Source organism: Puntigrus tetrazona, chromosome 20 (assembly GCF_018831695.1).
Source record: "Puntigrus tetrazona isolate hp1 chromosome 20, ASM1883169v1, whole genome shotgun sequence".
Taxonomy (NCBI): domain Eukaryota; kingdom Metazoa; phylum Chordata; class Actinopteri; order Cypriniformes; family Cyprinidae; genus Puntigrus; species Puntigrus tetrazona.
The window spans coordinates 21168750-21192765 of NC_056718.1; the positions used below are offsets into that span (position 1 = coordinate 21168750).

Consider the following 24016-nt stretch of genomic DNA (forward strand, 5'->3'; position numbering starts at 1 on the left):
TGGGCAGGCGCAGCGCGTGTCGAATCATCGATTCGTCGGTTCAGTCAGAACGACAAGAACCGGAGAGGGAGGACACATGCACACCGGATCACCGGGGCCGCACCGAAACCAGTGGACACGTCTTTTTGACATATGGTGATATTTATAGGTCATCTGATATACGAAAGGCTTTTTTATCATGAGTGAAATATGAGATCGAGAGACATGAGCTCGCGCGCACCGGCCTGATCGCGCGCCGGGCCGAATCAAATTCAACTCAGAGATATTAATCAGCGGTTATTATTGCAGTTATTAATCAGCAGTATTCGTTTAAAGCATTAGGCGATAGATTGTGGTCAAGAGAGCGAGAGGAGGCGTGTGTTATAGTAAACACAGCGATGGATCCGGACACAGCCGCAGACTTCACCGTGGAAAACGTGGAAAAGGTAAATATGCATATTTTTAACAATTAATATTATTTAATGCTCATTATGAGAAAACATAGAAATTTAGTTGACGTAAGTTAGGCATAGATTCGTGTTATTATTATATAATCACTTAATAAATCCCATTTTAAGTCCATTGTTTTATTATATTTATAAGTTGTTTTCTTGTTAGTTATTAGATTCTTTTTGCTGTAATGAATCTATGTTTTTTTTTACAAAATCAAGGTAAATTAAGACAGTACTGCCATGATGAGAAATGTTATTTGACATAGTTATCCTTTCCCTTTATAGTAATGAGAATTAGATTTGTTTAAAAGAGATTATGGGGTTAAATGTGCTTTATTGTCTTGAAAGCAGTGTCCTAAAAAAACAAAAACCCAACTTATTTTCCATAATCAACACAGTTTTCTCATGACTCCCTTTTAAAGCTGTGTTGATATATGTCTGGGGTCTTGTTGACAGATTTTGTGAGGTTAACCCATAGTTGCTTTCAGCATCCGTACAAAACCGTGATGCTTTAGTTGTTTTCTCTTCATCAGCTCTCTGTTTTGACTGCTTTTAGTTTTTGCTGAATGTCTGGCAGTTTTATGGCTCGGTCTATTTTTGAGGGTAATTTTATCTGTATGTGACTGTAATGCAGCTGGTCTTTGATGATCAGGTTACAAATGTGAAACTCGTGTTCAACATTAGATTGGATTAGAGAAAAGAGAGCAATATTGATCTGTCCGTGAGGATGAGGAGCGGAGAGGGTGGTGTCCCGTCCGTCTCATCTCTGCCTGGTGGAGGCTTTCTCATCTTTATCCTGAACCACCGCTCTCAGACCCAACAAACGCTTTGTTTTGCTCATGTGACGCACTCATAATTATTATAGTTTTTGACCTCATTAACAGCAAACGTGGTGTCAGAATGCATCCGTAATATCTTTTTTAATGGAATAAAATAATTCAAAATTATCGCTCAGTTTGTGGAAGTCTGTGAATTATGACAATCTGAAGCATTCACCAGGAATTATGCTAATTCTTTGATTTAATATGTCAGTATCACTGTCAGCCTTGTCATTTTTTTTTTTTGCTGTATTACATTGCTCTTAACAAAATAACTAAATGCATTTATTTGATCAAAAATGTACTAAAATTTGAAATATTATTACAATGTAAAATAACTGTTCACGTAATGTTGTATACTGCCATTCAAAAGTTTAGGGACATTGTTGACATTATAATGTTACAAAAGGTTTTGATTTATAACAAGCTTTTAAATGTTTTATACACCAAAGAATCCAAAAAAGATTTCAACATTGATAATAATAAGATCCATTATTAATAATTAAGCGCAAATAACAATTGGTTGCTATATCTTCATATTAGAACTATTTCTGAAGCATCATGTCACACCGAAGAGACTCTATTAATCATCTTTTCAGCTTTTGAGATCCTGAAAAGGTGGTCTGATTATTTTAACTCCATTTCAGATGGAGGCCAAAAATAAATTTTCGCCTTTCTCTGGCAGATGTGCAATGGCTCCTGTATCAGGATGTCACTGTCTCGGTCGTTCTTTCGCGCTCGTTCTCTCAGCCGAAGACACACACAGAGCTCGTTGTGTTATTGTGTATTGTTCTGGGCAGTGTGGTGGGCAGGAGTTGTTATCAGGCATAACCCTCTGCAGAGGAGAGAAACATGCCTACGATAAAACCCCTCTTTTAAATATCCTGGTCAGATATCTAAGCTGACAAACATGAGAAATGTTCACGTTATTTATGCACAAAACAGTTCAGATTGTGTATTGTATATTGCTTGAATTTAGATGTTTTCCATGTGAATGTGTGTTTGATTATTCACAGAGGGCATGTGAAGTGTAAGCGTGTGCGTGTGCGTGTTGTCATGTTCCACTATTGTGTCTTGATTGGCTCGGCCGTTAGCTTTGCTAATTATATCTCTCTGGCTGTGTGCAGAGATTTGGTTGTCAGGGGCAACCTGATATGTTTTTCCAACCATTGACTGTTGAAACGAGTCGACAGCCACGTCTCGCTTCTTTAGACTCTTACGCACGTTTATCTGATCTATTAGTGCTGATCTATTAGTGTCTTATAATGTGATAATTTCTGCTGTTTTGGAGCAGTTTGCTCTGATGCTGTTCCTCGTTGTTGCTGAGGATTCAGATAATTTGTGATTTATTTACCTCTGACTCAATGGGAATGAATGTCAAAACACAAAAATTCAGAGATGTCAGATTTGCAAACACATGGCTGATGATGTCAGAATAACCGTTCCTGATCACTCCAGATGGGCCGTTGAACACAGTCCCAAAAATCTTCAGATGTCTGGCTTTGAGTAATCTTCAGCTAGGCATTAAATGCTTGTGAGCTTCATAGCATTATATATTAGATTTGTTTTATTGTTTGATTGGTTATTTAAACAGTGTTTTTTTTTTTTTTAAATAATCTTTTACTTGCTTTTATGTATGTTTTTTTATATTTGTATATTTATTTATAAATTAAATATTTTTATTCATTTATTAATTTAAGTAGTGGTTGCACCTTTAACACTGTATTAAATTTTAAATTAAATTTCAATTTTTATCAAGTATTTTTATATTTAGATATTTATTTACATATTTTTATTAATGCTTTTATTAACACTGTTCTATATAAAATGCTGTTTTCATGTTTTGAAAACTTTACAAAATATATAAATTGAAAAATTCTTAATAATGTAATTAATTTGTAATTAATCTTTTAAATTGTTTATATATATATATATATATATATATATATATATATATATATATATATATATATATATATATTATATTATATTATATTATATTATTAGTCACACACCTAAACTGATCAGGGGACGGACAGTTGCTTAAATCAGCCTCATTATTAATGGCTTCTTCTCAGAGTCAACTAATGACCAATGAATGTGTACTTTTGCACATAACTATTGGTCAATCCTGTTTGTCCACTTTTTTCCACTTTTCACCTGTGAATATCCATCACCTTCAGAAACACTATCTGGTTGCTTAATGCACGATTTCAAACATCTCTTCCCATCTCAGTGGGTGGTTCTTAGCAAGAATGTGGAGCAGACTTTATACTGATAGTTCAAATACAGACAATGCCTGTAGCGTAGCTCATAGAATCAGATTAAACAAGTAATTAATAGACGTCTGGGTAAAATGGATCCTACAGAATGAGTGAGTCATTGCACACACATAGGCAAGATCGGATGCTGTAACCATGTCAATGGACCAAAGTCATTCAGCACTGGTCTTTAAGAATGAGTTTGTGCAGAATAGACTGTTGCCATAGAAACGCTTATTTCAAAAGATGTAGCCATGTGCTTAAACTGACAATTGTACCATGTTTATTTTTGTCCGTTCTTCCTTTCTGCAGAAGTGTAAGGATTTAAAGCATCTAGGGCGATCTTACCGCACACAGTTGGTTTGGTCATGTCACCTGGTTTACTCTGACAGATGGCTGCTTCTTAGGGGGTTTCTGATGTGCTGTGGCACACAAATCTAATTCCTCTCTGATCTTCCCCTATTCATTTTTTTTGTTATAGTCTGCTTTAGACAGTTGATAAGGGGTGTTGTGAGATAGACATTTTGGCTTATGACAATGCAAGCAAGGATGCTGCAAAGTGACAGTAAAAAGTGAAAATAGAATTGAGATATAGTTTTTATTAAATATTTTGATAAATATATAAATTAAATTTTACAATTTTTATTTTCGCTTGTCATTTAGAATATTTTACTTTTTTAAGTGTTTTTCGTATGTTTTAAGTAACAAAAACAGTTAAGTTAATGTTAGGTAAAAATTTATTATTTTGGTTTAGTTATCTATATTAACCCTCTTTCTTGAGCAGTAAATGAGCATATTAAAATGATTTCTGAAGAATTATGTGACACTAAAGACTGAAGTAAGGACGCTGAAAATCTGCTTTGATCACAGGAATGAATTAAATGTTGAAATTTATAGAAATACAAATCTCAGCATTACAATTTTTTACAGTATTTTCAATAAAATTTACTTTGATCAGATGGATTGATAAATAATGTGTTTTTGTGCTAAACACTGTAAAGACATTACATATTTCTTGTCTTTGTTGCATGATGTCTTTATTTGCATTATTTGCCCTTCCACCATAATAAATGCTTCACTTGCATAAATGATGTCATGAGTTTCATGCATCAGCAGTTTTGAGATCTAGAGCATCACTTTAACTGCACATGCTTTCATATACATGTCTGCTAAACTGCCCCAGGAACCCCAGGGTTAATAAAGCGTTATTAGTTTGTATCCATGTGCTCCATAATGGCCAGAGTGCAATGTATCACTGTCTAAAACCGTCTTTCTCTTTCTGTGTCTCTTTCAGGCCCTGCATCAGCTCTATTATGATCCCAACATTGAGAATAAGAACCTGGCTCAGAAATGGCTGATGCAGGCTCAAGTGTCTCCTCAGGCCTGGCAATTCTGCTGGGTTTTACTGAGACCAGAGAAGGTAAGAACATGCTGTTCTCATTCCCTCCTTTTCCATCAGTGCTCCACTTGTCCTTTTTACCCAAGTTAAATGGGTTGGGAATGTCTATTCACAGTGACTTTCGGTCTGTGTACACTACACATATCAGATGTCGTTGGCAGTTGCATTGCAGCTGTGTTCGTTGCATCAACTGAGCTACACCTACAGGTTTTATTTGGTTTTGCTCAGAGTAGCTGTTTTCAATGGCTACAAAAAGAGTGCAGTTAAAAAAAAAAAAAAAGCTGTCATCTGAGTCATTTTCTCCTAAAACACACATTTATATTTGATATAAGCAATATTTTTTTTCACATTGTGACATGTCTCGGCCATGATTGTTAAATGTGTTGCAATTATGCAATTAATAATGTTTTATAATGAAAATTGATCATGAGTGTTTTCAGCATCTGCTGTCTTAATGTATGAGCACATGAACTTGAGATTCATCTCACCAGCTTTAACAGTTTAATTTGAGAAAAAAAATACTACTGTGAAGTAGGGCTGTTGCGATAACTGCAATCTCACAATACCACTCTAAGGTTTCTCACTTCTCGTTTTACACTTTGTGCGTGTATAGGCTACTAAATATTCGCAATGAAAACGTGTGCCATGTTAATTTGTACAAAGGTCCAGTAGATTTCCGCTTAACAAGCCTAAACAGACAGTGAATGAGAGAGAGATCGACTGATAGCATGTGATTACCCACGTCTATCTTTCAGGCCGAATCATTTATGTTTGTTCAAGTCATGTCGAAGGAAAGCAAAATCTGTCATAGCATCGAGGCATTGCCGGTCAGCCAGTCAAAGTTAATAGTATGTTTCATTACAGTTCTTTTTGAATGAATCAGCGTTTTTTTAAACAAGTTAATGGTTTAAAATGTCACTCAAAGACCGTCTCTTGCCGCCATATTTTGGCGCAGCGGTGAAATTGTAAAAATCATGCAGTAAATTAAAGGGTGAACAAACAAATTATTTTACATTAATTAATTCCCTTTCGGCATTAGTGGTAAATTAACATTGAGCTAAATATTGATATGGGTAAAAAAATACTGTGATGTTTTTTTGGCCGTATCACCCAGCCCTAATAGTGATGCAGCAGTTGAGAAGCACTGATCACCAACTTTGTGCCCACTAATGATGCTTTATATCAGGGTTCCTCTTTCCCTTGAGGTCCAATGCACTGCAGTGTTTAGCTCCAACCCTGATAAAACTCACTTGTGATTTTCTAATGATCCTGAAGACACTGATTAGCATGCTCAGGTGAGTTTGATTAGGGTTAAAGCTAAACTCTGCAGGAAAATGGATCTCGAGGTCCAGATTTGAGGATCACTGCTTTATATGCTGTGGACATCCCCTCTGATTTCTTCTTTGACGAATCTATTAAAGAAAATGCCAATCATCTCTTCCTTTATCTCCGCAGGTTCCAGAGATCCAATACTTTGGTGCTAGCGCCCTTCACACCAAGATCTCCCGCTACTGGGGCGACATCCCCGCCGAGCAGTACGACACACTCAAAACACAGCTGTTTTCTCAGATTGCTCGCTTCGCCTCTGGCTCTAAGATCGTCCTGACCCGCCTGTGCGTGGCGCTGGCGTCCCTGGCCCTCAACATGATGCCCGAGGCGTGGCCGGGGGCCGTGTCAGAGATGGTGCGCATGTTTCAGGAGGAAGGAGGCGAGGTGGACGGCCGCGCACGCTGTTTGGCTCTGTTGGAGCTCCTCACGGTTCTCCCAGAGGAGTTCCAGACCAGCCGACTGCCGCAGTATCGTAAGGGACAGGTGAGGGGCGCTCTGGGCCGCGAGTGGACGGCCGTTTACCCGCTCCTGCAGCAGCTGTTACGGCAGCCGGACTCTCCGCCGCTGGTGAAGGCCCGTGTGCTCAAGTGTCTGTCGAGCTGGGTTCTGCTGGACGTTCCTCTGAACGAGAGCGAGGGGTTGGTCGAGGCCAGTTTCACGGCGCTGGCAGATCCGGAGCTGTTCGATACGGCTGTGGAGGCCATCGTCAACACCATCTCACAGCCCGACTCACAGAGGTCAGCATTTAAGTGAGAGAGAAACTGAGTTGTATGTAAAGATACAGAACCCGTTGAGGGTAAAGATGTTCAAAACACCAGGAAAGGTCCTAATGAGTCTAATGAGCATCACTAAAGAAAAGCCAGATTGGTAACAATTACATTGTTTATAAAATTTTACAAACGTGCACTATGATGCAGCATGACCTAGTCATGCGCTTATGAAATGCTTCTGAATTTATATTTCATTATGCACAAACAGCTTAATCATTTATTTATTATTTTAATCCATCAATAAAAATTAAATAGTGTCAAAGTATTGTTCATTATAATGATTTAAATAATTTTCTTTTAACCAGCTCACAATTTACCTTTTAAGGCTAGTATTTTTTGTATTTTTTTATATGCCATTACATAAATTTTTTTTATAAATATTTAACAGTATTAGTTTTTATTTAAAAAATGTAAGATCTAATTTTAGTAATAGTTTTTTTTTTTTGTCATTTATTAATATGTTTTTTTATGTTACTATTTAAGTTTAGTTTATTTTTATTTCATTTTTGGTTTAGTTCAGAGTAGTTTCAGTTTGTATTTATTTCCAGTTAGTAATTTTAATACTTCAACTTAAACTAGTTTAAGTTACTTGAGTTACTAACAATTAAAATTTTAGTTCATTTTTCATCCAATATTTACATATGTTTTCCAATTTAGCTTTAGTTAACATTTTTTAAAAATAGTTTGTTAACAGGAAGAATTTTTACTGGTAAAATTTTTACTGGAATTCAACGTTTAGTATGTTTTTATTTTTACTCCCTGATCTTGCAATAGTATCTATTATATATATATATATGTGTGTGTGTGTGTGTGTATAGATATATTCATCAGTGCACCTACCAGAACAGTAGTAAATGCATATGTAACTTTAGTTATATCAGTGAATGCGTAATTGTGAACAATTTGTGAAGGAAATCGAGAGAAATGGTCTGAGGGAGAACAAACACAGGTGAGATGAAAGTGACTGATGCAGAGAGAGAGAGAGAGAGAGAGGGGCGGAAGAGAGACAGAAACAAAGGCAAATTGAAACACAGTCACATCAGAGGAGGGGGGGGCTGGCGGCGGCAGGTTTATTTCAAGGATGGCTGGCGTTTCCATGGAGACAGAGCGAGCGAGCGATGTCTTACGCTCTGGTTGGTACAGACGCGGCAGGATCCCACCCCACCCCCCCTCACTGAAAGCCAGAGCCAGCGGATGCTGAGGACCAATCTTTAGAGGTGAACGCATCCTTTAGAGGAAAGCTGCTGGTTCGGGGTTAAAGCACTTCTGCCCTGATGAAGACAGTCTGATGCTGTAGTTCAATAGTTCCCACAGGTGTCTCGCACACCGTTACGCCTGAGTTCACTTTGTAGTGCATGAGGGAGCTGATTAGGATGGGTGACCTTTTGAGGGAGATTGTGATTTTTATATTTTTTTTTCTTCATGAGAGCTTTTTGCAGAAAGGCTGATTGGAAGCAAATTTTGCACTGTATGTGTTGAGTAGTGGTTTATTGAAATGTATTTATTTTGAATGGCCAAATAAAAGTTACAAGGTGGCAGTTGTTATATACATTACTACTTAATGATTTAGTTATATTAAAATTTATTAAAATAGCTGAAAACCCCAAATAAGCTCTCTAACTGCATAAGTCAGCATAATTGTTACTTGCTTGAATTGTTCGATCAGGATTTCTCAAACTAGGGTTTGTGTGTTGGTGAAAAGCTGTTAATTCAATTAAACAAAAACCTTCTAAAAAAGGTAAAATATTTTATTTATACCAACCTCAGAGAATTATTACGTGTTGATAAATTAATGATTTTGTTTTTTTTAAATCTTAGGGATGCTTATATTTTAAGTTAATATTTTTAGATCAAAGGAATGATTGAGTGATCTGTTTATTTAGAGAATTGATCAATATCTGGTAACTTTTTTGCTGCATGAATAACAAAAACAACAGAAAAGCATGAAATTTCTATTCTATATATATTTCTATTTTTGTTTTTATGATTTGTGTGTGTCTGTGTGTGTGTCTGTGTGTGTGTCTGTGTGTGTGTCTGTGTGTGTCTGTGTGTGTCTGTGTGTGTGTAAATACTCACTATTGATGGGAAAAAAATGCTACCTGCACTTCACTGAGTAACTTTATAGCTATAATAAATCGTCTTAAACCAAACTTTAACAGAGTTATGAATATTAAGAAATTATTAATCTCATTTTAATTATAGACATAATTAGACTGTGAATTAATTCCTCCTCAGTCAAATACTGACAGCATTGAATAATTAATTAGTATTATTAATGTATAATACATCATTCAGTTATTTCACTAAAAGCAGGTTTTACAATGCAATGATTGTATGTAATTTTGTTGTTTTTTAAAGCAGTTTTTTCCCAGATTAGACTCTTCTGTGGGTCATATTTTGCCCTCAGGATGTGTGTTTGACACCCTCGTTGTTGACAGACAGTCGATTTGATGAGTAAATCAAATCGGATGGACAGCTAGCGTGTGAGCTTTTTCTCTCTGTGCTGTCATATTGTGATCTGCTGCTGAACGTGATGTCTAAAGTTCACTCTCAAACAGCCAGATCTCAGCGTGCGGTGCTTTAAATTCAGTTTGGCCATTGTGTGTCACCCATTCTTAAAGGTCATATCAATGATTCTCCATTGATTTTGGTTATTCATTTCACCTTTGTCCTTTTCTCCATCATGCCCGTGCCTCATCCTCTCTCGTCACCTCATCGCCTCCTCACACTGTTTAAACACATTACAATCAAACCTCTCGGGAGGATGCCATTGGACCAAATGCATCCTGTTGCCAGGCAACTCATTTCATCTGTCTCCTGGTGTTTGAGGGTAATTACACAGAGAGGGATAGAGCGAGCGTCTGTGTCTGTAGAAGCACAGTGAGATATCACACGAGAGCGTCTGAGGTGAGAATAAATCTGCTCTCTGATGAAACAAACTCAAATCTGTCAGTCTGAAAGACAAGATGCCACAAACACAGATGGGAAACTCGGCCTGCATGTTGTGGTTATGACGTATGATATAATCCGCAGTTATTTTTTTAATAGCACCGACTAGCAGTTTAAACATATTGTGAAGTCATATCAAGAAATTTTAAGTTTGTGTGTATCATCTTGAAGCATGTACGAGAGCAGTAGTGATGTTCGATTTGATAATTATCATATACATTATTATCAGAATTATAATTATGTATTTTGCTTGAGACTGATCAGTGGCCGGCTCAGCATTGAGCTTCCTGACACAAACAGGTGCGCAGTGACATGCTGCATGAATCTTCCTGATGGTGTTGAAAGCCCTCCTTGACCTTGAGTGTCATTCATGTGATTACTTATTTATTTAGGGCCTATTCTAGTAAAAGCATCTTAAAACCAGAACTCATAAATAAAAGCACTCGCCAGAGACACCGCCTCATCGGCCATTAGATCAATTAAACCATGAAGGACAAGGTCACAAGGCAAAGAAACATGGTGCTTTATAAAGGCAATGCCATACGTATAGGCATGGGTCATAACTAATTTATTAGTTGGCCAACGACCTGTTTTGTATTTTATAATGAAAATAACCGTTTTCATTGTTTAAAAACTAAGCTTCTTTATGCAAAAAAATTCTCTGGTGGAAAATTTCAGCACAATTACTTGATTCTCTTTGTCACATGATCTTTCAGAAATCATTATAATATGCTTAAAACATTTATTATTATAATCTGTGTTGAAAGCAGATGTGCTGCTTCATATTTTTGAGTAAGCCATGATGTATGTTTTCAAGATTCTTTGATAGAATAGAAAGAACATTATTTACGACATGGATAAATATTGCTTCCTTTCTATCATTTTAATGCATCTTTGTTGAACAGAAGTAGCAATGACCCCAAAACTTTTGAATGGTATTGTATTTGTTTGTGTTTATTACAGCAAAATTTGCTGTTTCTTTATGGTTTTTTCTCCTGTCCTTGTTGAAACAAGGGTGCCTTCATTCTGAGTTTTCATTGACTAGAAATTTGCCTAGCACTGAAATCAGAAAAGCTGCGTGGCATGAAATGTCACAATGCCAGGCAGAAGACAATTAATATTTGATACAATAATGGAGAGCAGGATTTGACTTGACTTATAATTGATTCCAGTAGAGTAAATGGCGCATTGTACATCTTCGATGATGTTTTCGTCACAGTGCATCCTGCGATTGCATCACCTGTGAAGGATGCGTGTGATACTGCATTATAATTTGGACCGAATCTAGTATCTCTAAAAGCAGCATAAGGTTGCTGCCTGCTGTTTGGAACAGCCTTCACATTGCTTGCCTGCGATGCTTTCAGATTCTGCCAGCTCACTGGGTTTTGGAACAGATCTTGTGTTTACATACTGTAGTACATCAATATCTTATTTCAAGAAAAGAGAAAGAAAAATCGTGTTTTCCATGAAATGACCCCCTTAAATAGTCTTCTGTGTGGTTTAGTGTGCTCTTGGCAGAAGTTCTCTCCCTTTAGCACTGCAAAAAAAAAAAAAAAGAAGAAAAATTTAAAACCTACCGAACTGTGAGACATCTCCCTGGTATGTTTTACAGAAACCTTTATAATTTATCGCCATCATATTACATCACAATCTCTGTAATATCATTTCATTTAGTAAGGGATTGTTGTATTTTAATAGTAAACTTGAAAAGCTCAGATGCAAAAGTACATCTTGACATTTTTCTTTAAAACTACTTTTTATAGGTTTCCATGGAAGTACTGGTTCTTCTAAATGGGTTGAGACTTGGATTTAGCTCATGGTCTGAATGAAGCCTAATTGGGGAGTGTTTAAGGGTGCAGCGGTGTAGATGTTCCTCTGTCGTTTGCTTTAATGAAGCACTATGATGTGTCTGTCGAGCGCTGAGCCTCAGACAAGCCCATGATGAGCCTGTAATGAGCTGCCGTTCATACTTTTTCTTTGTCCGCTTCTCGTTAACATTTTCACTCATGTGCACTTCCTGCTGTTGACACCAAAATGAGAGAGAGAGAGAGGACAGATTGTTCCAGAAACTCAGATGGCAGCAGGAGTGAGGAACATGACAGAAGTTGATGTGGGAATGAGGTAACAGCTGTAGACAAATTAAGGTAAAGATTAGAGCTAATGTTGTTTATTGTGTTTTTGTGATTATGGGTATGTGTGTAGAAGTAAATTAACCAAGCAAGATCAAAACCACTGCATCGCTGCGAGAGTTCATCCAAAAATGAAAATTTGCTGAATATGTACCCTCAGGCTAACAAGATGCAGATGAATTTGTTTCTTCATCAGATTTGGAGTAATGTAGCATTGCACCACTTGCTCAGCAATGGATCCTCTTTAGTAAACGTCCAAACAGATGATAAAACATCACAAGCAATCCACACCACTCCAGTCAATTTTTACTTGTGAAGCAAGAATCTGTTTGTGGAGAAAAAGTTTATTGATTATTGCAACTTATGCAAATGATAAAAAAAAATCATCAAAAGAATTAATCCTCATCTGAAATGACTTTTCTTTTGTGGCTAACATCCCCTATGCTGCCCACTTTTCACAATGTTTTTTCCCCACTATATTTTTTTGTTTATGCACTTGGCTGACACTTTTATCCAAAGCAAATTGCAGTGCATTCTAAATATACATATGACACACAGCGCTATCCAGTGATGACGTAAATTTGTTGGCCAACTTGGAAGTTTAAATCTCCTCGGATCCCTCTCCGAACCTTTCCGATAGCTTTAAATATATAAAAAAAAATCTGTGACCAACAATCTTGAACTTCATAACTTTTATGAATTTTGTAGCTGAGATACAGTAAAAAGCTAAACTTGGTTTAAATGGTTTTCAATGACTCTTCCAACAATTCTTTTAGTCCTTTATTTATAAAAACTAGTTAGAATCACAGGAAGTGAAGTATATTTCACATTACAAAAGTTAAATGTGCTGTCTGGTTTTGAGTCCTGAACATTGTGTCTGTGTGTTTTAAGGTACGTGAACACTCTGCTGAAGTTGGTGCCGCAGGTGCTGCAGCTACAGGAACAGTTACGAGACGCCGTACAGAATGGAGACATGGAAACATCGCATGGCATCTGTCGAATTGCCGTCTCTCTAGGAGAGAATCATTCAAGGTACAAACATAAGCTATGTTTCCCTAACCCTGTACATTTTGAAGTATTGCATCCAAAACGAGTGATTAGAAATGCTGAATTTCAAATAAAAATGCCTCAATTGGCAAAAGAAGGTACGCTCGCTTGAGGTGGTTTTTGTAATTCGAATAATGCAATATGGAAATACATTTGCTGAATAAATTCCTCCCTGCGCGTCAAAAAAAGTTATGTGACTTTGTGCTGTTGGACTAACCAACACACTTGTTACATTGCATCTGAACTGTTATGGTCATTCTGAAATCCCTGAGTAAAGTCTGTCATCAAAGTCTATAAATGTCTCTCACGACTGCTTTCCAAAAAAGCAGGCATTCACATTCGAAAGCAGTGAAAGTTACATTTCTCCCTCTGAAGCGCAAGTAATTTATTTAGTGCTGTCAAATGATTAATCGCGATCAATTACAATCAATTACGATGAAAGTTTTTGTTTGTATAGTAAATATATGTGTATTGTGTATATTTATTATGTGTATATATAAATACACACACGTACTGTCTGTGTGTGTGTGTATAAAATATTGAAATGTTTATATACCTTTTATATATTTATATTGTTTATATTATACATAAATATTTAATATATAAACATAACATGTTTTTAAAATGTTTGCGTTTATGTAAACATAATAACTATACAGTGTATACACACATTATGTAAACAAGAACTTTTATTTTGAATGCAATTAATCGCAATTGTTTGACAGGACAAAATTTGTTATATATATAAATATTATTATACTGAGTGACTTCTCCTAATTTTCTTAGTGATATAAAGTGTAGTGTAAATTTTCATACTAGGAAGTGAATACTTTGTTCTCTTTGACTCGTTGAATGGAACAAGCATTTATTATTCGCAAATGTTTTATGTGGTATTCCAATTTTGCACATAAGGTCAAATTCACAACTCTGTAGATATATACTGATCATTAATGGTACTTAATTTTGCTGAACACTGATTTCATTGGACTCTGTGTGAGGTGTGTGGATGTACGAGTGTCTGGAGGGATGCTGTTGTAGTAATTATGGCGAGATCTTCACTTCGAAATCTTCTGGTCTCTGTGGATGTTCTCTTGCTGAGTGAGCAGATGATACTCGGCTCAGGGTTATATCTAAGGCAGTGTTCTAGTAGCCGACTCTGACTTGATTTTGGTCAGGCATGTTACACCTACAGGCGGTTTCTGCTGAAATCTCGCTCCATTTGAGCGCTCTGTCACACTCTCTAACTAAGAATGGAAGCAGGTGTCAGACTAAATGACAATTCCTGACATTTCTCTCAGATTCTGTCATGTGACACTGACAGGAATGCACCACTTGTGACGTTAATGACAAAAGATAAAGTAGGGCTTTTCTCATTTGAAAATACAGTAAAAACCAATGTATTTACATCGTAACATAAAGGTTTTCTATTTAAATAATTTTGAACATTTCATTTATTACTGTGATACAAAGCAATTTTCAGCATCATTACTCCAGTCTTTAGTGTCACATGATCCTTCAGAAATAATTTAATATGCGGATTTGCTGCTCAAAAACATTTCTAATTATCAAAAGTGTTAAAAACAGTTGTTCTACTAAATATTTTTTAATGAAACATGACTTTTCAGGATTTTTGAACACCATTTATTTGAGGGAAAAAAACAAATCTTTTGTAACCTTATAAATGATCAATTTAATGAATACTTCCTGAATAAGTATTCATAAAAAAACGAACAAACTGGAAAACGCATCTATAATAAGACTCCAGGTGTATAATATTGGCCGTAAATCAGTTTTTGTTTATTTGTTCAATCATTCAATTTTCTTTTTTTGTTTTTTACATTTCTCACCAATTGTCTTCTTTGCCTTTCTTCTGTTATCTAGTTTGCTTTTTAGTTTGTCTTATACATTACAAATACTGTTTGCTCCTTGGCAAATTGCTTTTGTTCCTCATTTATAAGTCCCTTTGGATAAAAATATCTACTAAACTGATAAATGTAAATGTTGTCATTATATTGTGCATTCCTAGTAATAAATATCCTCCAAATATGTTGTAGTGCTGATGAAGGTCTGCTCTTCTCCCTCAGAGCTCTGTTGGAGCAGGTGGAGCACTGGCAGAGTTTTCTGGCCCTGGTAAATATGATCATGTTCTGCACGGGCATCCCTGGTCACTACCCCGTCAACGAGACCACCAGCTCTCTTACGCTTACCTTCTGGTACACACTACAGGTGAGCAGCTGACATCTTTCTCTTTCTCCAGCAGTGATGGAAAGCCTCTGTTAGAGACATTGAACTGTCTCTGAGTACACACCTGTGCAGTGTGTTTACTGCAGTGTGTGTCACGTATTGAATATTCAGGAATGTCCTTTGCTTGTGTCCTTGCTCATGTTTCCGGCTTACAATAGCTGAATATGTTATGTATGTGTGTGTTTTTTTTTTTTTCTCGACTGCTGCTGTACAGAATAGAAAGAAGCTATTGGATTATATTGTTTCTCTTTCAAGAAATCGTTAGCAATACCTTTTAGTACAAACCTACTATTGTTCTACTGGTGTGGTGTCAACTTATATATATATATATACATACAATAAATACAGAGAAATATATATATATATATATATATATATATATATATATATATATATATATATATATATATATATATATATATATATATATATATATATATATATATAAACTATATAGTCGGAATTATATACCGTAAATTCTGGACTATAAAGCGCACCTGCATATAAGCCGCATCCGCTTTTTTTTAAAAAAAAATAAAATAAATAAATAAATAAACAAGCCGCACCTGCAAATAAGCCGCATCCGCTCTATTTAAAAAAGTTTTGCTCTTCCCGCTGCCTCCTCCAGCGTCTCACCATAGACTCATTGACGCTAAGCTTCCGAGCAGCAGTGCGGTTTCCTTCTTGTATAGCGAGATCGATGGCCTTCAACTTAAAACTTGCATCATACGAACTTCTTCGTGTGGGTTCCATGATGAAGGGGTGAGGATTTGAAAAGATAGAGTTTGACAGGATTGGTAATTTGCCGTCCTTCTATCCGCTTCTACCGACTTATATCTGCTAAAGAGGAACTAGCGTATTCTTCTTGAACTAGTGTATTCTTCTTTGCATTTATTTTGTCTTAGTTTTGATTCTAATTCCGGTTAGAGCGAAAAAAATCTGCAGAATAGCCGCACCTTTGTATAAGCCGCATGGTTCAAAACCTATGAAAAAAGTAGCGGCTTATAGTCCAGAATTTACTTGTGTATATATATATATATATATATATATATATATATATATATATATATAATTCCAACCATATAGTTTCTCTGTGCCTTTACTGTTGAGTGTAGACTCTGCTATCTTTTAATATTGAAAACAATTTTTAGAACTGTATCTTTATCATTATCTTCATAGTTATTGTCCATGGTGTGAACGGGGCTTTACACAGGGTTTATTTTGTAATACTGACCCAGTGCCTGTATTCTCCCTTACTTCAGCATTAGTGTAGTGTGTATTTGTTGATGACTGCCGTTTTGTTTCAGGATGACATTATGTCGTTTGAGGCGGAGAAGCAGGCCATTTATCTGCAGGTGTACAGGCCTGTGTATTTCCAGCTCGTAGACGTTCTGCTGCACAAAGCTCAGTTCCCTACGGATGAGGAGTATGCTTCTTGGTCATCAGATGAGAAGGAGCAGTTCAGGATCTACAGGTCTGTGTGTGTGTGTGTGTGTGTGTGTGTGTGTGTGTGTGTGTGTGTGTGTGTGTGTGTGTGTGTGTGTGTGTGTGTGTGTGTGTGTGTGTGTGTGTGTGTGTGTGTGTGATTCACGTTCTCATGGGCCTGTTGTAACATTTTCTTCTGGATTTGCTAAAGTGGCAAAGAAGACAAAGTTGCTGTTTTTGTTAGAAATGCGGAAAAATTTATATTAAATATTGATATTACATTTTTAATATTCATTTAAATGTTATATATTTAATATTAATGTATTTAATGTAACATTTAATTTGAATAATTATGTACAAATAAAACAAATGACAACACAAAGGTTTTGTTCTACTATAAGGAGTGAAGAGTTGCATTTCTGTTTGATTCTTTTAGGGTGGATATATCCGACACACTGATGTATGTCTACGAAATGCTGGGAGCCGAATTACTCAGTAACCTGTACGACAAACTGGGACGACTCCTCACCAATACAGAGCAAACAACAACGTGGCAGGTCAGATAACAATGGATTTAGTCTTCAGTTTTCATTGGTTTTGTTGGGTCATTAAACATTTGAAGCAACAGGGCAAACTTTTGAGTCTAGGGCTGCATGATTGATAAAACCAAAATCATGACTTGCGGTTATTTATGATTATCAAATCTCTCAAAGGCTTCTATTAAATAAATACATAGTGTATCGTAGTGAAGGGTGCCGCTACGTTTCATCTACAAAACTAAATTTCTGCTTCTGCTATGATTGAGTAGCTTCTAAGATGCATTTGAAAAAGCAGCATGCACATAAACAGAAGCATTTATAAATTGCCGATGTTCAGCAAAATAGCTGTAATGGCTTCTTGCTGTTGTTTGCCAAAATAAATGCTTGACGATTAAACATTTGAAAATGAATAATTAATATAAATTTATTCAGATTCTTTTATTTATTTGTTTATTTTATTGTATTTTTAAGCAAAACAATACTATAAATGAATAATTAAGAATAATTAAAAATGTATAAATATATGAATTTATATAATGAATATTTCCAATTTAGAATATTAATTTAATTCATTAATACTTTATTAAATTATCTAAATATTATAAATTGTTGTACTGTAAAAAAAAAAAAAAAAAAAAAAGTATTTTACTGTGCAGAACTAAAAACAAATTGCTAAATTATAATTGTATTTACAAGATTTTGTTGTTTTTTTTCTCCAGCATACGGAAGCGCTGTTGTATGGATTCCAGTCTATCGCCGAAACGATAGATGTGAACTATTCTGACGTCATCCCAGGACTCATCGGTCTCATTCCAAGAATCAACATAAACAATGTCCAGCTGGCTGACACGGTCATGTTCACAATCGGTGTGTGCTCGTTTACTGGTTCTGCTATATCGTCAAAAAAATATTCCAAATGTTAAGAAACGGTCATTTATAATCTCAAGCAATTTGGGCTGTTTTGACACGTTTCGTCCCGGCCCGAGAATTACACACAATTACTTTCCCACACAGATACCCAGCTTTGTGTTCCAGCTAGATATTTACCCATTATGTCTCTCCCTGTAGGAGCGTTGGCAGAGTGGTTGGCGGATCATCCGGTGATGTTGAGCAGCGTTCTGCCGCTGGTTTTGCAGGCGCTGGGCAATCCAGACCTGTCTGTTTCCAGCGTCTCCACGCTAAAGAAGATCTGCAGAGAGTGCAAATATGATCTGCCCCCGTATGCCACCAATATAGTCGCTGTTTCACAGGTACTACACGCTCTAATGATGATACTGACACTATTGGGACAAATTTATACTGTTTTCACCTATAAATGTCTGGTTTTTTTTTCTCTCCAGGAAGTGCTTATTAAACAGATTCATAAGGTGAGTTTGTTTTATGACTAAAACAGTTTTAGGCGGTTTTATAGAGTTGTAAATGGGAATAATTTTGCTTATAAAGTAATTTCAATTTAAGTCCCTTTGCATACTATCCTGATTAGGTGTCGCATGCAAAAAAATTTTACATTATTTGTCTTTTCCTTTCTGTTAAAATCTAAATGAAGCAAAAACAATAATATTTATTCTCGTAATACATGTTCATGGTGTTATTTTGCATTACTACACATTATTGCAAAAAAAAAAAAAATTCATGCCCTCAAATCTTATTGGTCTGAATTTTTTTTTCTGGATATTAGTAGTCAATAATAAAATACATAAAAAATAAAGGCTGAGAACATTATTTAACTCATTAAATATAGAGGTTTGTCCAGTATTGGAACAATATTTCTTAATTTTATAAAGATTATAAAGACCAATTTTATTAGACCTCTAATATCTATTTATTGATTTATTACTACATAAACTAATTTTAGTACGCATTTAAAATATAAATTGAAGTTTGAAATGCATTGTTTTTTTTCTGTATGTTTGTGTTTTTTTTTTGTATTGTGTTTTTTTACAAATAGCTGGGCATAATTGTTTATTAAACTCTTTAGCTGTGATTTTTGTCAATTTGCATGGTATTTTTGCTTTCAGTAAGGGTGAAAACTTTAGCGGAAGCTGAAAAATGCATCTCAGTTAGTTAAATCTGTTCGTCTTTTCAATCTTTTTCTCTCTAGACGAGTCAGTGTATGTGGCTGATGCAGGCTCTGGGCTTTCTTTTGTCTGCGCTGCCGGTGGAGGAGATCTTGAGGAACCTTCACTCTCTCATCACCCCGTACATCCAACAACTGGAGAAACTAGCAGAGGAGACGGTGAGACATTAAACCCTTCTGCTGACATCCTCTCAGGCTTGTAGGTTTGTTTATCCGTGTGTTGGTTTGGCCCGATTGCGTGTGGACAGACCGTGAGCGTGTTAAAGGATGGAACATTTCTCAGCAGGAACAGATTGGCATTACTCTATGCGCTGGAAGAGTTAACCGCGGGAGAAATCGGCTTAATGTTACTGGGAGCCCTGCGTGGATTCATATTAAGTAACTGACATTTCAAACACAATATGGGCAGATATTTGATCTATTTTTGTTTCACAAATAGACGTGCAAAAAAAAAAAGGCTAAAGCGGGATCAGTGGAAAAACTGAAAAACGGCAGATCAGTGAACTCACACTATTTTTAAATAGAGCACATTCAAATATTCACCCTTTTGCTGTCAAAACATCCTAATTGAAATAAATGTGGGCATTATTTGTTTTGAAGTTCATGCATGCTAAAATTGCCCATGATGTGCGTGTTATTTTGTCAGGAGCAAGATTCATCGTTAGTGATGTACTGAAATATCTTCAACTGAAATATTTAGCATGAAACAGTTTAATTTAGCACTTTTCCTATGGCATGTTTTGACTACGTCAGTGTTAGGGATGCCCCCGTCCAAGAATCATTTTTCCTCAACTCCAGTAATGGCATTTTCTGTCAGATCAGATCAAATCCGATATTCTTTGTATACTATTGTGTTATTGTTATAAAGGCAAAACAAAAAGGCAAAACAAATTATAAAACGGCATTAAAATTTTGTTCACTATATCCCAAGTATTCTGAAGAACTTCCATAATTTAATGTAATGTACAGATGAATGAATATTTAAGTCATTTAAACTGAAGTTCACGTAAACTCTTCTTGCAGTTGTCTGTCATCCTCCATCCAGTGTTCAGTTTCGACAGTCAAAGCAATGAAACCTTTTTTTTTTTTTTACCAGATTTACTTCTGCATTCATTTAGTTGCATTTGTTCCCCACTAAATAGTGATATTTTACTAAATATTTAGTTAGATCGTGCACTTTTGCTGCTGAAATGTCCACAAACCTATCTCATAATATTTTTTTCATGGATTATGATTATCAAATTTTTCTTTTGTTATTTTTCTTTAAAATGAAGTTGTCTATATTTAGTAACGCACAAAACTCTGATGATCAGGCCACATTGAAGTATAGAAATTCTACATTTTATTAAGATTTTTTTTTTATAAATCAAACGGCTGATACTCTATATTTTTGTTGTTGGATTGGTACTGAAAAAAACAGTAATGGAGCATCCCTAGTCAGTGTATAAACAGCGTGGATGAACTACAGTATGAAAACATCAGCTGTATAGATCATAATGCTGGATTTACAACATTATTATTATTTTTATTTTTTTGTGTGCAACACCCTGGCAACCACCTTTTTACATGCATGTAGAAACGTCACTCCCAGACTTCAAAATCTTGCTTCTAATACTTTTGCATTGCATTTACTTTGCATCTTATCAAAATGCATGTAAAATATAAACCGTTTTGCCTCCTGTTTCCTGTTGGGTTTAACCTGTGGTCTCTGTCTACGTGCTGCATGTCTATTTTTGACTTTTTCTTATACCTTTCCTTCCCGTCTGGTCCTTCCCAAAAAGACATTACATCAGCCTCAGTAAACAGGCTATGATGGGCTGCTCACACAGTGACCCCTGCTGGCCACAGATGCTCTGAGGATCTGTCTGAACGATCAGCTCTCATGCATCTCCTCTGATGCTATTTTCAGAGAGCGCTGTCAGTAAAATTTCTAAAAATATAAGTAAACAGGAACGTAGTGTACAGTTCTTCATGTTCTTTATAAAACAAACAGTTCTGGCTCTGATATTTGATTTAGATGAGTCATTTTTAGTAGACGACAGATGCATGCATCTCTGGCATCATGAATTTAATTCAAGCAATTATTTTTACAATTAAAACTACTGAACTTTATATACTTATTTTTTGAAGTAGGCATGTAGCATAATCTTCTTTTAGGTTAACCTTTGGAAAATAAGGCACTAGTGCCTTTGTTAAAGGTTTAATTGAGCGTCTCTTTCTTTTGTGCTTGCGTGTGATGTCACACAGGAAGGAGGACAGTGTAGCGACTCGCTCTGTCTCTCCGCCAATCACTGAGCTGTTGTCATGGAGCTAACAGCAGTAATTAGACTGTTGGCCTAATGGTTGTTTAACGACTCTTTAATTACAGCTGTTGTTCCCATGAGCGCCGGCACAGAGCGTACGCCCATCCCACCCGCCCTGTCTCTGTTACTGGTGCTGAAATTTATTATTTTTCTACGTGATTAAAGGGCTTGTATTGAGGGGTTTTTCAAGCTCGTTTGAAATGTGTTGGATGTGTACTATGTAGAAGTGTTAGTATTAGTGCTTTTGTACCAATAAGATACTAATGTACTTTTTGTTAATAGTTTAGATTAGTTTATATTTTTACAATAACTGTATAATATAGTTTTTATTTAGTTTTATGTACATTTTAGTTTATGTACATTTTAGTACAAGTTGAAAATGAGAAATTAAAATAAGTACTGTTTCACTGGCAACTAGCTTAATATAATTCAAATTTTAATAAAAAATTTAAAAATATTTCAGTTAACATTTTTGTTGTTTTTTTTGCTATTTTATTTATTAACTTTAATTTTTGTTAACCCTTCAATGTTTTATTTTTATTTATTAAAACTATTCTGCAAAAACAGGTGGAAATGGGTAAAAAATATTGTAGAAAAACATAATAAAAAGCTCCAGGTTGTTTTTTTATATAAATATAAGTAAATAAAAATAATAACAAATTACAGTGCAAAATTACAATAATGTCTGATAGAGAACATGGTCATGAGTAAGGACTGTTTGATGCATGAATCTGAACTGAATTTATAAGTGGATTATTATTTTTTTTATTAATTTTTTTTACAAATTGTCTATATGCCCCTTTAAAATGGCATGCCAAATGACAATGTTTTTTCTCTTTTTTTAGCCAAACCCCTCGAATAAACTGGCAATTATTCACATCCTCGGACTGTTGTCCAATCTCTTCACCACGCTGGACATCACCAAACAGGAGGAGGAGTCAGGAGACAATGCGCCGCCCATCAAATCAGCCCCGCCCCAGACAGGCCCCAACCCTGTAAGCACCTTTCAGCTGTCGTAGTAGCCCTTTTTGATATGTCACAGGTGTACATGAGTGTGTTTGTGTGTTCTAGGTGGTGGTGGTGCTCCAGCAGGTCTTTGCGCTGATACAGACAGTCCTCAGTAAATGGCTGAATGACTCACAGGTTGTGGAGGTAAGATTCACCTCAGACTTCTTATTCTGCCTCATCTTCAGATTGTGCCATAGTCATTCGCTCAGGTTTCATTATATCATTTCGATATGGATTCAGGACGGATTTAATTCTGCTCTCTCTTTCAGGCAGTGTGTGCCATCTTTGAGAAGTCTGTGAAAACTCTCTTGCATGATTTTGCCCCCATGGTGTCTCAGCTGAGTGAGATGCTGGGGCAGATGTACAGTACCATACCACAGGCATCTGCGCTGGATTTAACACGCCAGGTGCATGACACTCACAAGAACACACAAATATTTATACAGGATGTATTTTGTTCTTCCAAAATAAAAGTTTGAGGCCATAAACGGTCAAAACTAAAGTCGACACACAACGCACTGTTTCTAAGCAGCTTCAAGGTAACAAAACAGGATTAATGTTGTAAATGTGTCAATTAGGAAATATTTAGCCATTTAGCTGACACTTTTATCAAAAAAGGACCTACAAATGAGGACAGTGGAAGCAAACAAAACCAACAAAAGAGCAATAGTATGTAAGTGCTACGACAAGTCTTGGTTAGTCTAACACAGTACAAGTAACAAGGCTTTTTTTTTGTATATATATACACACACACACACACATATATTATTATTATATTTTTTTTTTTATTTATTTATTTATTTATTTTAGATAAAGTTGATTTGGAATATCATGAGAATTTTAAACCTATAGTAACCATGTTTTAGTTGAATGTGTCTTAGCCAGTTTAATTAGATACATTAGTTAATATGATATTGTATGGAGTTATTGTGAATTCCTTAAAATGCTTAAATTTGATTTGGGAAAACTCAGAAGCCTTGAATATGTTGTGCTGCTTCTTACCCGTTTTGTTTGATTAATTTTGTTCTCTTGCAGATGGTCCACATATTTGCCAGTGAAACAAATCATTTCCCCCCAATTAAAGCGCTGTTTGAACTGGTCACTTCTGTCACTCTGACCATCTTCCAGCAAGGTAGGCATGCTGGGAACAACCGACTGCAGAGGGCGAAGGAAACTATGTGGTTTTGATATCTTTGCTGTCACTGTTTTCATGCATCTGTTTAAGACCCTCACACACAAAAAACTTAAGTTGTCACAGAAATGGGCATGGTCTTATGAAATAGTTCT

General features: G+C 35.8%; 1 protein-coding gene across 2 annotated transcripts in view; it reads left to right on the top strand.

Moving 5' to 3' along the window:
• The first annotated feature begins 25 nt into the window (after positions 1-25).
• The window catches only part of ipo13b (importin 13b), a 33188-nt gene continuing 9197 nt past the window's right edge, over positions 26-24016 (top strand). The window contains exons 1-15 of one of the 2 annotated variants that reach the window (XR_006247231.1): positions 26-425; positions 4805-4930; positions 6365-6975; positions 12978-13118; positions 15218-15359; positions 16685-16851; positions 17239-17359; positions 18061-18208; positions 18410-18591; positions 18682-18708; positions 19443-19577; positions 22567-22716; positions 22793-22873; positions 22999-23136; positions 23765-23861. Coding sequence is in view for 1 of the 2 variants with exons in the window: in XM_043219599.1 (XP_043075534.1) it covers positions 378-425; positions 4805-4930; positions 6365-6975; positions 12978-13118; positions 15218-15359; positions 16685-16851; positions 17239-17359; positions 18061-18208; positions 18410-18591; positions 18682-18708; positions 19443-19577; positions 22567-22716; positions 22793-22873; positions 22999-23136; positions 23765-23861 (2314 nt within the window). In the remaining variant the exon portion in view is untranslated. The remainder of the gene's footprint in view (positions 426-4804; positions 4931-6364; positions 6976-12977; positions 13119-15217; positions 15360-16684; positions 16852-17238; positions 17360-18060; positions 18209-18409; positions 18592-18681; positions 18709-19442; positions 19578-22566; positions 22717-22792; positions 22874-22998; positions 23137-23764; positions 23862-24016) is intronic. The other variant, XM_043219599.1, reaches the window with a different exon arrangement.